The 14,746-nt window shown below is 40.0% G+C and overlaps 2 protein-coding genes across 2 annotated transcripts; one reads left to right on the top strand and one right to left on the bottom strand.

The window, feature by feature from the left end:
• Positions 1–3,211: 3,211 nt before the first annotated feature.
• LOC106091794 (UDP-glucosyltransferase 2) lies at positions 3,212–4,897 on the bottom strand. Its single transcript, XM_013258456.2, is given in 3 exon segments — positions 3,212–4,463; positions 4,466–4,559; positions 4,612–4,897. Coding segments are annotated over 3 exon segments (1,560 nt in total). The 5' UTR covers positions 4,865–4,897; the 3' UTR covers positions 3,212–3,250.
• Positions 4,898–12,356: 7,459 nt separating this feature from the next.
• LOC106091795 (UDP-glucosyltransferase 2) lies at positions 12,357–14,015 on the top strand. Its single transcript, XM_013258457.2, has 2 exons — positions 12,357–12,630; positions 12,703–14,015. The coding sequence occupies exons 1-2, from the start codon at positions 12,390–12,392 to the stop codon at positions 14,013–14,015; spliced, it is 1,554 nt and encodes a 517-aa protein (XP_013113911.2). The 5' UTR covers positions 12,357–12,389.
• The last annotated feature ends 731 nt before the right edge of the window (positions 14,016–14,746 follow it).

Here is a 14,746-nt window from a genome sequence, read left to right as displayed (position 1 = left end):
AATTTCAGCATAATCGGATACTAAATGTGGCTTTTATGAGCCTAAGACCCTAAATAGGCGGATCGATCTATATGGCAGCTAATATATCCTAGTCTAGGCCGATCTAGGCCAAATTGAAGAAGGATGCCGAAGGGCCTAACACAACCCACTGTCCCAAATTTCAGCATAATCGGATAATAAATATGGCTTTTATGGGCCTAAGACCCTAAATCGGAGGATCGGTCTATATGACAGCTATATCCAAATCTGGACCGATCTGAGCCAAATTGAAGAAGGTCGTCGAAGAGCCCAACTAAACTCACTGTCACAAATTTCAGCGACATAGGACAATAAATGCGCCTTTTATGGGCCCAAAACCTTAAATCGAGAGATCGGTCTATAGGGCAGCTATATCCAAATCTGGACCGATCTGGATGAAGAAGGATGCCAAAGGCCCTAACACAACCCATTGTCCCAAATTTCAGCACAATCGGATAATACATAGGGCCTAAGACCCTAAATCGGAGGATCGGTCTATATGGCAGCTATATCCAAATCTGGACCGAACTAAGCCAAATTGATGAAGGACGTCGAAGAGACTAATGTAACTCTCTGTCCCAAATTACGGTGAAATTCGACAATAAATTCGCCTTTTATAGGCTCAAAACCTTAAATTGAGAGATCGGTCTATATGGCAGCTATATCTAAACCTGCGCCGATCTGTGCCATATTGCAGAATTATGTCTAGGGACTTAACTTAAGGTACTGTCCCAAATGTCGGCGACATCGGACAATAAATGCGCCTTTTATGAGCCCAAAACCTTAAGTCGAGAGATCGGCCTATATAGCAGCTATATCCTAATCTGGACCGATCAGGGCCATATTGCAGAAAGATACTGAGGGGTCTAACTTAACTCACTATCCTAAATTTCAGCGACTTCGGACAACAAATATGCCTTTTATGGGTTCAAAACCTTAAATCGAGAGATCGGTTTATACGGCAGCTATATCTAAATCTGGGCCGATCTGTGCCATACTGCAGAATTATGTTAAGGGACTTAACTTACTGTTTCAAATTTCGGCGATATCAGGCAATAAATTTGTCTTTTATGAGCCCAAAACCTTAAATCGAGAGATCGGTCTTTATGGCAGCTATTTGCAAATCTGGACCAATCTGTGCCAAATTGAGAAGGGATGTCGAAGAGCCTAATGTAACTCACTGTTCCAAATTTCGGTGAAATTCGACAATTAATTCGCCTTTTATGGGCCCAAGACCTTTAATCGGGAGATCGGTCTATATGACAGCTATATTCAAATCTGGACCGATCTGGGCTTAACTCATTGTCCCAAATTTCAGCGACTTCGGACAATAAATATGCCTTTTATGGGCCTAAGACCCTAAATCGGCAGATTGGTCTATATGGCAGCTATATCCATCAGATCAGAGCCAAATTAATGAAGAATATTGAAGAATCTATCACAACCTATTGTCCCAAATTTTGGCAAAATCGGACAATAAATATGCCTTTTATGGGCCTAAGACCCTAAATCGGTAGATTGGTCTATATGGCAGCTATATCCAAATTTAGACCGATCAGAGCCAAATTAATGAAGAATGTTGAAGGATCTATCACAACCTATTGTCCCAAATTTTGGCAAAATCGGACAATAAATGTGTCTTTTATGGGCCTTAGATCTTAAATCGAGAGATCGGTCTATATTGCAGCTATATCCAAATCTGGACCGAACTGGGCCAAATTAAAGAAGAATGTCGGGTGGCTTAACACAGCTTACTCTCCCAAATTTCAGCTAAATCGGCGGATCGGTCTATATGCGGATATATCCAAATGTGAACCGATCTGGGCAAAATTGAAGAAGAATGTCGGGTGGCTTAACACAGCCCACCGTCCTTAAATTCAGCAAAATCGGTTAATAAATGTGACTTTTATTGGCCTAAGACCCTAAATCAGCAGATCGGTCTAAATGGGGGCTATATCAAGATATAGTCCGATATAGCCCATCTTCGAACATTACCTGCTTATGGACAAAAAAAGAATCTAGGCAAAGTTTCAGCTCAATATCTCTTTTTTAAGACTGTAGAGTGATTTCAATAGACATATTGGCAAACGGACAGACGGACGGACGTGTTTACATGGTCTTAGATTTTTATGCTGATCAAGAATATATATACTTTATTGAGTCGGAAATGAATATTTCGATGTGTTGCAAACGCAATGACAAAATGAATATACCCCCATCCTTCGGTGGTGGGTATAAAAATTATATAACCTATGTTTCCATCTAAAAAACCCTACACAATCTGTGAACATTTTAAGAAAATCGGTTCAGCCGATTTTGATTCTACGGTACAAACAAACAAACGGAGTCCCATATAGTCATGATAAGGGTTTTAGGGGGGTGAGGTGACCCGCTGCACTTCGTTTGTGATTTTGTATGCCAGATTCGTAATCTACTACCGAAAACCTTTCATTTGAACCCCATATTGATATGAACGTTCAATTTGCCTGCTTTTAGAAGTTTTGGCATTAGGACGACTTACTGGGTACTAAGACCCAATTTTTAATACCATATTCTTATTCTACTCTTCAATACCTTTCATTTGATATCCATATTGTCCTTAAAGGTCCTCTTTTGATTTTGGGTGGTGTTTTTGAGGTAACGGGGGAGGGTCCGCCCCTTCCGATATCAAAAAATCATAAAGCCTATTTCTTCTTCCTGACTATATTCGTAATGTACTCCCGTATACATTTCATTTGAGTCCCATATTGCCATGCTCGTCCAATCATCCTATTTTAGGGTGTTTTGGAATTGGGGCGGCCCCCCAGTTACTTGGACCCAGTTTTTAGTATGAAATTCGTACTCTACCTCAGAATACCTTTCATTTGAGTCCCATATTGTCTTGATCGGCACACTTTTATTTTTGGGTAGTACTTTTGGGATGAGGGGGAGGGTCCGCCTCCCCTTCTGGTATCAAAAAATTATATAGCCTATGTTTCCTTCCAGACCCATCTACACAATCTTTGACAATTTCAAGGTAATCGGCTCAGCCGTTTTTGTGTCTATACGAAACAAACAAACACATATTCATTTGTATATGTAAGAAAGAAGAAGAAGAAGAAGATATACATGTATAGCTAATCTCGCTTCTGCCCATTTGTAAGCTGCCATACAGTCCCGTGCACCCCAGTGTTAACCAGTTTCTATTGTTTGAATTTTTTAATTGGTTCATTAGCCTTCATTTGCAAACCTTTTAATTTCTCTTTATTTTAGGCTGTTTGAATGTTCTTAAAACCAATCTTTGCAACAAACAAAAAACTTGAATTACAATAACAAAAGAAGTCAGTATTATGACTGATATCACAATGTAAACATCCAAATTGTGAAACTCCATAAATGTTAAGTCCTGTCCAGCATTTCGCATATACGGAGCTCCCTTGTTGCGCAATACATATTCAACCCAGTACAAGGCCGTATCCATAGGTGTCATTGGTTTATCTCGAAAACGTTGAGATAGTCGCTTGGCTGCTTCTGAATACTTGGGCTTGGTCCAGACTTCTCTAATGGATTTGGTAAAGTTTTCTTTCGAGATTTCACTCAACTCCATCGATAATGCAAAACCTGCAGTTACCGCATTTTTAGCATTCATTGGTTGATCGCCCAATATGGGAATTGCCAGCACTGGCTTGCCATGAAATATGGTTTCAGTAGTACTCAAGAAACCACCATGCGAAATGAACATTTTAACATTAGGGTGGGCCAAAACGGATTGCTGATCAAACCATTTGCGTATGAGAACATTGGCTGGTTTATTTGGTAAATTCTCTCCCTCAAATTTCCACAAAACTTTGATTTTCAAATCACGAAAACTCTCAAGAATGGCTTGCTGGGTTTCCTGTGGCAGGTCTTTGCTTTTCACATTGGAACCCAAAGAAAAGTAGATGGCACCTTCGGTAGCAGTGTCGAGAAATTCTTGAAGTTCTTGTGACAAACTATTTGGCTGCTGTTTTATGTGCAGACCTCCAACCTCAATCATGTTGGGCACACAAGGCCTAGGGTGGCGTAGCGTAAAGTGATCATTCACCAACACCAAAGAGACATTACGGCGGGCCTCATCAAAATTTAGCTCAGCTGAGGGGAAATATTTTTCATAGAGATTTCTTTGCTTGGGCAGAACATAGTATCGGTGGCTTAATACGTCTTGGATTTCTGCCAAAATATTGGCAACTCTTTGCCTGAAGGACATATGGTTGCCATATGGTATGCTTATGTGTGGTATATACGAAGAGGGTGAAGGATTGCCCACAAGGTAGTCTATAAAATGCATTGCGGGAAAAGTGGATACGGCTATAGTTGGGGCCTGAAAGTGTTGTCCCAAACCCAATAGGGCTTCAGTACCAATTATTTCCATTATCACAAGATCAAAAGTTTCGCTTTTCATTATTTCCTTTACTTTTGGGTGTTCAAAGACATTTGACAGCGCCTGCTCGCCCATGATAGAAAATCCAGAAGCTCCTCCAATATTGATTTGTTGAGACCTAGGGCAGCTTCTTCAGTATAACCTGGAAAAAATGGGGTGGTGTATCATATCTTTAAATAATCTCTATAGCTTACCTTCATATATTTTGGCATTTTCATTTATAATTATGTCTCGAAAATTTTTCATTGGCTTGTCTTGAGGAAAAACCGAAATTGAAGTGACTTCATGACCCTTCTCGGCCAAATTATGTAAAAGTGGCAAAATAAATATATACTGAGATTTCCCTGGAAAGGGAAATACAGATAGGATTTTTGAGCCTTGCACTGAGTCACCTAAAGGCCATGTCACCAATATTAAGGAAAGAGGTACTATTGTCAAAAATCTCATTCTGCTCTGACTGATTGAGACGGTGTCTGAAAAATAACTGAAATTTAATGAATTTCTATCTTTTAACCAGCTTTTATGGCCAAATATTTAGATTGTGCATACAAGTATAGTATATTTTTATTAAGCCCCCCCCCCCCCCCCCCCCCCCCCCCCCCTACACTTTGGAAGTTGATACTGCTTGTTTATATTTGCTTGTTGTGTTTAGAACTACAATATGTTATCATACTGTTTTACCAAAATTAAAAAAAAAGAAAGAGCGTGCTAAGGGTCGAATCTTATATACCCTCCACCATGGATCGCATTTGTCGAGTTCTATGCGCGGTACCTCTTTTCAGGCAAACAAAAAATATTGAATAAGAACTGTTATGCTAACAATTGCGACCTCTAGAGGCTCAAGAAGTCGAGATCGCAGATCGGTTTATATGGCAGCTATATCAGGTTATGTACCGATTTGAATCATGCTAAACGCAGTTGTTGGAATTGATACAAAAACAGCACGTGCCAAATGCGCCCTCTGTTCCAATTTGGATCAAATACTTATAACTAAAAGTCATTGTTCAATTGTGTATAACAAAATATTGGTCTCATATACGACGCGGATGTCGAAAAGCCTCATATTAGTCACAGTGTCAAATTTCAGGGAAATCGGATTATATGTGCGCCCTTAATGGGGCCAAGGCTTTAAACCGAGATATCGGTCTATATGACAGCTATATCTTAATCTTGACTGATGTGGGCCGAGTTTCAGAAAAATTTCGAAGAGGCTAACACAACTCACTGTCACAAATTTCGGCAAAATCGGAGAATAAATACGCCTTTTATGGCCCCAAAACCTTAAATCGAGGGATCAGTCTATATGGCAGCTATATCCAAATCTGGACCGATCTAGGCCAAATTGAATGAGTAAAATCGGACAATAAATGTGGCTTTTATGGGCCTAGGACCCTAAATCGGCGGATGGGTCTGTATGGCAGCTATATCGAAAACTGAAACGAACTGAGCCAAATTGAAGAAGGATGTCGAAGAGCCTAACACAACTCACTGTCCCAAACTTCTGCCAAATCGTATAATAAATACCCCCATCCTTCGGTGGTGGGTATAAAACTGTAACAATTTATGGACGAGGACCATAAGTCGGTACATCGGTCTATATGAGGGCTATTTCAATATATAATGCTATGTACCGCATCCTCGAACCAATACTGCAAAAATTATGATAGAGTGATCCAAATTTAAACGAATTCCGACCCACACACACACACTTTTTATGTGTGAAATACATTAAATCGGGAGATCAGTCTATATGACAGCTACTCATATCTAAGTATGTTACGATCTTAACAATACCCGGCACAAATATCGAAAGGTCGAACAGATCTTATTTTCCAAAATTGGGTAACAAATGCTCCTTTAATGGGGCCCATACCCTTAATCGAGAGATCGGTCTATATAAAGACTATTTCCAAATATGTTCCGATTTAATACTATTGTGATAACTGAATATATTGGGTTGCCCAAAAAGTAATTGCGAATTTTTTAAAGAAAGTAAATGCGTTTTTAATAAAACTTAGAACGAACTTTAATTAAATATATGTATTTTTTTACACTTTTTTTTCTAAAGCAAGCTAAAAGATACAGCTGATAACTGACAGAAGAAAGAATGCAACTACAGAGTCACAAGCTGTGAAAAAATTTGTCAACGCCGACTATATAAAAAATCCGCAATTAATTTTTGGGCAACCCAATAGTTGATCGTTAATAATTAAAAAAGATCCGTGATGGTGGGTATTCAAAAGCCGGCCCTGCCAAAATAAATGCGGTTTTATCCGTAGTTATAAAAAATGTCTGTCGATTTCTAGGTCATATTAGCGTGGTGTTACCCTTGAAATATAATCACTGCTTTACCTTTTGGTTTTGATTAGGCCATTAAAAATGTTGGTTAAACTTTATTATCGCACAAAATTCATTTCAATGTCAAAATGCAACAAAAAAAAAATTAATTAAAATTTGATACCATACAAAGAAATATTAGAACTAGTAAAAGCGTTTTAGATTTGGTAGTGACAAACTTTATGTACCCTCCACCATGGATCGCATTTGTCAATTTGCTTACCCGGTGTCTCTTTCGATACATAACAAGTAAAAATGTGCTGTATTCGGCTAGGCCGAATCTTATGTACCCTCTACCATGGATCGCATGTGTGAAAATCTCTGCACGGTTTCTCTAAGGCATGGCAGAGAAACTAAACAAGTAAAAATATGTAAAGTTCGACTGTACCCGGATATATTATGGATATATAAGTTATCCCATTTTATTACAACTCAACAAGTAAAAAGGCGTTAAGTTCGGCCGAGACGTACTTTGAATACCCACCATCTCGGGTAATATATGTAAACCATCTTTCGTCAAAAGCCGGTGAAAAATGCATACCTTATGCCCCATAGCAGTCACATCGAAATATGTTCCGATTTGGACCAAATATTTATAAGTACAAGTCATTGTTAAATTGTGTATAACAAAATATTGGTCTTTTTAAGTATCTACATATAAAAATAAACCGATCTGAACCATATACGACACGGAATTCGAAAAGCCTAACATAAGTCACCGTGTCAAATTTCGCGTCTTTTATGGGGCCAAAACTTTAAATCGAGATATCGGTCTATATGGTAGATATATCCAAATTTGGACCGATTTGGGCAAGGCTTCAGAAAAATGTCGAAGGGCATAACATAACTCACTGTCCCAAATTTCGGCGAAATCGGTATAAAGGAGAATGACGGCCACCCATTAAACCTAAAGAAATCGACCACCCCCGGTTGTCTCCTCAGTTCTCATGTGGACCACCTTCATCAGGAGGCAAAGATCCTACCGTGCGAAGACATATTTGCATGCTGTCAAAGCTTTACCTTCTGGTAAACCTTATCGCAGGGACCATGAACTTCGTCATATAGTGGAAGCCTTAAAGCCTTAAAGTGGATCTACATGATCTAGAGCGTGAAGTTCAGCGCTATAAGAGAGAACCTCTAGATCAATTGGGTCTAGACAACATTCATGCAGATACGGTAGCAGATGCGGCCAATAGCTACAGTGTGAATGTGGTCCTTGTAGAACGATCGCCACCCACTGCACCTGAAGAAATTGTCCTCCCCCGAAAAACCAGAGTAGTTTTGGCTCAATTTCGACTTAGTAGATGCAGCCACCTCAATTCCTACAGAACTAGGATTGATGCTAACTTGCAGGATGTGTGTATCGATTGTGACCTGGCCCCCCACACAGCATACGACACATTTTTGACTAACCCACTTGACTCAGAGCAAGAAACCTATGAACACATCCAACCTTAGTGGCAGAATTATTGGATCTCGATGTATAGCAGAACCTAACAGACGAAAAATAGAGCGCAACACACTGCTACAACAATAACTCTTGGGGATTGTACGGTGCAGTGACTACGAAAGTGCACTGTTGGCGAAAGTTCGCGGGTTATTCACGAATGTAACGTTGGATGGTGTCAATGGTAATGGCGATTTATTCTCGCAAACAATTTCACTCGTCCTTGTCACTGTACACTTTGGCTCTACTCACATGATTGGAATTGGATCTCACTAACGAATCAAGTGACTCACGCGTTATTTGGCGTGACACGAATACTCACGATTCATTTGCACACCTCCACTCCTAACCTCTTTTGCCCACAACTCCCTTCCTTTCAATCTTTAAGTCTATCACGGCATCTCTGCCAAACTCACCACGGCAGCAGCCGCCCCCAAACCCAGTGTTTGCCCTTTTTATAGCTCGTGTCTGTGTGTATGCTCGCAGCAGAGAAATGCGGAAAAACGAGCATGTAGGGGGTGCACGAAAGCTCGGCAAAAGTTATCAAAAGTGTTTGAAGGGGCTCTTGCCTAACCCAAGCCATGTGCATGGTAGTTGTGGGCTGATCAACGCATAAACAGAGGCATTTGCCTATCCAACAACCGTGTGTGTGTGTTCGCTGTCGTTGCTGGCTGGCTAACAACCATGTGCGTAGCCACCGGGCCTGGTTGTTTTTAAAATCATACTCATTGACCGTGATACTTGTTGGTGTCTCTAGCTACGGTAACTTGTTCTGATAACTTTTGTCGCCAACTTGTAAACAAGTATGAGGCTCACTCGTTAATTCATGAAATACCGCCTGTTTAGACAAAAGATTAACCCCAAGATTACCAAAACTTCCATTTGCAAGTATCTAATTAAACCCTCCACCATAGGATGGGGAGTATACTAATTTCGTCATTCTGTTTGTAACTACTCCAAATATTCGTCTGAGACCCCATAAAGTATATATATATTCTTGATCGTCGCCACATTTTATGTCGATCTAGCCATGTCCGTCCGTCTGACTGTCCGTCCGTCTGTCTGTCCATCCGTCTGTCCGCCCGTCCGTCCGTCTGTCGAAAGCACGCTAACTTTCGAAGGAGTAAAGCTAGCAGCTTGAAATTTTGCACAAATACTTTTTATTAGTGTAGGTCGGTTGGGATTGTAAATGGGCCAACTCGGTTCATGTTTTGATACAGCTGCCATATAAACCGATCTTGGGTCTTGACTTCTTGAGCCTCTAGAGGGCGTAATTATAATCCAATTTGAAATTTGGCTGAAATTTTGAACAACGGCTTCTCCCATAACCTCCAATGTACGTGTCAAATGCGGTCCGAATCGGTCTATAGCCTGATACAGCTCCCACGTAAATCGAACTCCCCATTTTACTTCTTGAGCCTCTAGAGGGCGCAATTCCTTTCCGATTTGGCTGAAATTATGCACATAGTGTTTTAGTATCACTTATAACAACTGTGCTAAGTATGGATCAATTCTGTCCATAACTTGATATAGCTGCCATATAATCCAATCTTGGGTCTTGACTTCTTTAGCCTCTAGAAGACGCAATTCTTATCCGATTTGACTGAAATTTTGCACAAAGTATTTTGCTATGATATCCAACAACTTTGCAATGTATGGTTCAAATTGGTCAATAACCTAATATAGGTGCCATATAATCCAATCTTGGGTCTTGACTTCTGGAGCCTCTAGAGGACGCAATTTTTATCCGATCGGAATGAAATTTCGCACAACGTGTTTTCTTATGATATCCAACAATTGTGCCAAGTATGGTTGAAATCGGTTCATAACCTGATATAGCTGCCATATGAACCGATGTTTGGTCTTGACTTCTTAAGCCTCTAGAGTGCGCAATTCTTATCCGATTGGAATGAAATTTTGCACAACGTGTTTTGTTATGATATCCAACAACTGTGCCAAGTATGGTTCAAATCGGATCATAACCTGATATAGCTGCAATATAAACCGATCTGGGAGCTTGACTTCTTGAGCCTCTAGAAGTCGCAATTATGATCCGATTTGCCTGAAATTTTGTACGACGGATCCTCTCTTGACCATCGACATACGTGTTTATTATGGTCTGAATCGGTCTATAGCCCGATACAGCTCCCATATAAATCGATCTCTCTAGTTTACTTCTTGATCCCCCAAAGGGCGCAATTCTTATTCGAATTGGCTGACATTTTACACAGGTCTCCAAGATATAATTGAATTGTGGTCAGACCATATCGTGGTGTCGCTCTGATAGCAGAATAAATCTTTTTGTTATCTTTTTTTATACCCACCACCGACGGATGGGGGTATATTCATTTTGTCATTCCGTTTGCAACACATCGAAATATCCAATTCCGATCCCTTAAAGTATATATATTCTTGATCAGCGTAAAAATCTAAGACGATCTAGACATGTCCGTACGTCTGTCCGTCTGTCTGTTGAAATCACGCTACAGTCTTCAAAAATAGAGATATTGAGCTGATGATGAGCACAGGTTCTTTTTTTGCCCATAAGCAGGTTAAGTTCGAAGATGGGCTATATCGGACTATATCTTGATATAGCCCCCATATAGACCGATCAGCCGATTTAGGGTCTTAGGCCAATAAAGGCCACATTTATTATCCGATTTTGCTGAAATTTGGGACAGTGAGTTGTGTTAGGCCCTTCGACATCCTCCGTCCATTTGGCCCAGATCGGTCCAGATTTGGATATAGCTGCCATATAGACCGATCCTCCAATTTAGGGTCTTAGGCCCATAAAAGCCACATTTATTTTCCAATTTTGCTGAAATTCGGGACAGTGAGTTGTGTTAGGCCCTTCGACATCTTCCGTCAATATGGCTCAGATCGGTTTAGATTTTGATATAGCTGCCATATAGACGGACCCTCCGATTTAGGGTCATAGACCCATAAAAGCTACATTTATTATCCGATTTTGCTGAAATTTGAGACATTGAGTTGTGTTAGGCCCTTCGACATCGTCCGTCAATATGGCTCAGATCGGTTCAGATTTGGATATAGCTGCCATATAGACCGATTCTCCAATTTAGGGTCTTAGGCTCATAAAAGCCACATTTATTATCCGATTTTGAGAAATTTTGGGACAGTGAGTTATATTAGACCCTTCAACATCCTCCGTCAATTTGGCTCAAATCGGTCCAAATTTGGATATAGCTGCCATATAGACTGATCTCTCGGTTTTAGGTTTTGGGGCCATAAAAAGCGCATTTATTGTCCGATGTTGCCGAAATTTGGGACAAAGAGTTAAGTTAAGCCCCTCCACATATTTCTACAATTTGGTCGAGATCGATTAAGATTTGCATATAGCTGCCATATAAATCGATCTCTCGATTTAAAGTCTTGGCCCCATAAAAGGCGCATTTTTAATCCGATTGCACTGAAATTTGACACACTTACTTATGTTATGCTTTTCGACATCCGTGTGGTATATAGTTCAGATTGGTTTATTTTTAGATATAACTACTTAAAAGACAATATTTTGTTATATACAATTCAACAATAACATTTACTTATTAGTATCTGGTCCAAATCGGAACGTAGCTGCTATGGGGCATAAGGTATGAATTTTGCACCGGATTTTGAGGAAAGGTCACATATATATCCGAGGTGGTGGGTATCCAAATTTCGGCCCGGCCGAACTTAACGCCTTTTTACTTGTTTTTGCCTAAGAAGAGTTGCCGGGAAAAGAACTCGCCAAATGCGATCCATGGTGGAGGGTATATAAGATTCGGCCCGGCCGAACTTAGCACGCTTTTACTTGTTACTCCTCATTTCATTCATATCATTTATGAGTAGTTGAGTAAAAACTATTGCTGATAAGGCCAATAAACCGCAGCACGTTACTATGCTGTTGAACGTCTAAATACAAAAACCGCCAAAGCAGATAAGTTTTCATAGGTCATTTTAGTAATACCCATGATAAGCATACCTGCAAGTCATTGTAACTTTAAGAGAGGTCGTTATCTTTTGAATTTCCTTGAAAAGAAAATCTATCGAAATATGCACTTTAGTCATTGAAAACTGTTAACTGTTTGCCAAAGATAAGAAAGACAGACTGAAAGCAAGAAATTCAGCATTTGAGGGCAGTTTGGTGTTGCCTATCGAACGCTACACTCGTTCACTGCCAAAAGCAAAATGAAATTTGCTGCCTTTTACATTGGTGCAGCCATTTTGAATAGTCTTGCGATCGAAGGAGCAAGAATACTGTCTGTCTTTCCCTATCCAGGACCATCGCAGTATATATTTATAGAACCCCTACTGAAGGCTTTGGCTGAAAGAGGTCATGAAGTCACCTCAATTTCTACATTCCCCCAAAAAGAGCCTTTGAAAAACTTTCGAGATGTGCCAATTATGGAGAATATCAAGGTTTTTGAAGGTTTGCAAGTGTTTGATGAGATTATTTTTTTTAACAAAGAAATAATTTTTTTTTCTTATCCTTTATTTTCAGATATGATGACTGAAGCTGCTGAGGGTCAATCCAAATCCTATTTTGAAGAAATCATGCAATTTTCTAAAATTGGCAGTTTGGTGGTATCGAATATTTTTGAAAATGCCCAAGTGCAACAACTTGTGCAAGAATCCAGTTTTGATTTACTCATCGTCGAGGTCTTGGGAACCGATGCTTTGCTGGGCTTGGGAGAAGTTTTCAAAGCCCCCATCGTATCAGTGGCCACTTTTGGCACCATACATTTCATTGACTATTTGGTGGGCAATCCCTTGCCACTCTCCTACATTCCCTATATGAGTTTGTCATATGGCAATCATATGTCACTCATCGAAAGGACCATAAATTTTGGCACCGAATTTATTGATCGTTTGTGCTTCAACTTCTTCTTGTTACCTCATCAAGAGCAGCTGTACAAGAAATACTTTCCCAATGCCCAAATAGGGTTTGACGAGGCCCGCAGAAATGTCTCCTTGGTGTTGCTCAATGATCACTTCACTCTGAGAGCACCTAGACCCTATGTGCCCAATATGGTGGAGGTGGGTGGTCTACATATAAAACAAAAGCCTAATCCCTTGGCCAGGGATTTACAAGAGTTCCTCGACAATGCCAAAGAGGGTGCAATTTATTTTTCCATGGGCTCGAATATTAAAAGCAAAGATCTGCCTCCGCAAACACTGAAGAAAATTTTGGATGTATTTCGCGAATTGAAAGTGAAAGTTTTGTGGAAATTTGAAGATGAAAATCTGCCAAATAAACCCGATAATGTGTTGGTGAGAAAATGGTTTAATCAACCCTCCATTTTGGCCCATCCCAATGTTAAGCTCTTTATATCCCATGGCGGTTATTTGAGCACAACTGAGACCATATTCCATGGGAAACCTGTATTGGGCCTCCCCGTCATAGCTGATCAGTTTATGAACATAAAGAATGCCATAAAGTCTGGATATGCTTTGCAGCTGCGTTTGGACGATTTGACCAGAGAAAACTTTAAGGAATCAATAGAGAAGCTATGGAACAATCCCAAGTACTATGAAGCAGCTCAGCGTTTGTCGAAGAGATTCAGAGATCAGCCTTTAACACCTTTGGAGACTGCCATCTACTGGGTGGAGTATGTCATACGCAATGAAGGAGCACCTTATATGCGTAATGCCGGCCAGGATTTGAGCTTTTTGGAATATCATAATTTGGATGTTTATTTGCTTTTAGCTATGGGCATGTTCCTTCTCATAGCCTTAATGGCATGTTTTGTTAGGTGCTTGAGAAATATGTGCTGCAAATCTAAGCCAAAGAAATCGAAAGTTAAGAAAAATTAAAATGCTACTTTTTTTAAGAAAATTTCAAAATTATTATTGCCAAGTTTTTAAAAATTATTATACCCACTACCATAGGATGGGGGGTGGGGGGTCATTCCGTTTATAACACCTCGAAATATTGATGACATTCTAAGTCGATCAAGCCATGTCCGTCCGTCCGTCTGTGGAAATCTCGATGGCCGTTGAACGAATAAAGATGTCCGGTTGATATTTTTCACAAATATTTGTTATTCATGTAGGTCATGGGGGTCGCCAATGGGCCATAACGGTTCAGATTTGAATATAGCTCCCATATAAACCAATCTCCCGATCTGACATCATGAGACCCTAGAAGCCGCAATTGTAAACCGATGTAGTTGAAATTTTGCACAAAGGGTTTTGTTATAATTTCTAATATCCGTGGCAAGTATTGGCCAAATTGGTCTATACCATGTTTTTACATGTTTATATAAGACCAGCTGAACGGGATCCGCATTGCTATGCCTTTTTTATACCCCCCACCAAAGAATGGGGGTATATTCATTTTGTCATTCCGTTTGCAACACATCGAAATATCCATTTCCGACCTTATAAAGTATAAATCGTCGTAAAAATCGAAGACGATCTAACCATGTCCGTCCGTCCTTCTGCTGTTTGTCTGTTGAAATCACTTCTGCCTCTTGAAATCCATAAACAGATTAAGTTCGAAGATGGCCTATATCAGACTATATTTTTATATAGCCACCGTATAG

Source organism: Stomoxys calcitrans, chromosome 2 (genome assembly GCF_963082655.1).
Source record: "Stomoxys calcitrans chromosome 2, idStoCalc2.1, whole genome shotgun sequence".
NCBI classification, from domain to species: domain Eukaryota; kingdom Metazoa; phylum Arthropoda; class Insecta; order Diptera; family Muscidae; genus Stomoxys; species Stomoxys calcitrans.
This window is presented reverse-complemented; position numbering and strand designations above follow the sequence as displayed.

Coding starts and splice junctions, on each gene's coding strand:
- LOC106091795 (XM_013258457.2), top strand. CDS start 12,390: ATGAAATTTGCTGCCTTTTACATTGGTGCAGCCATTTTGAATAGTCTT. Junction 12,631..12,702: donor GAATATCAAGGTTTTTGAAG/GTTTGCAAGTGT, acceptor CTTTATTTTCAG/ATATGATGACTGAAGCTGCT.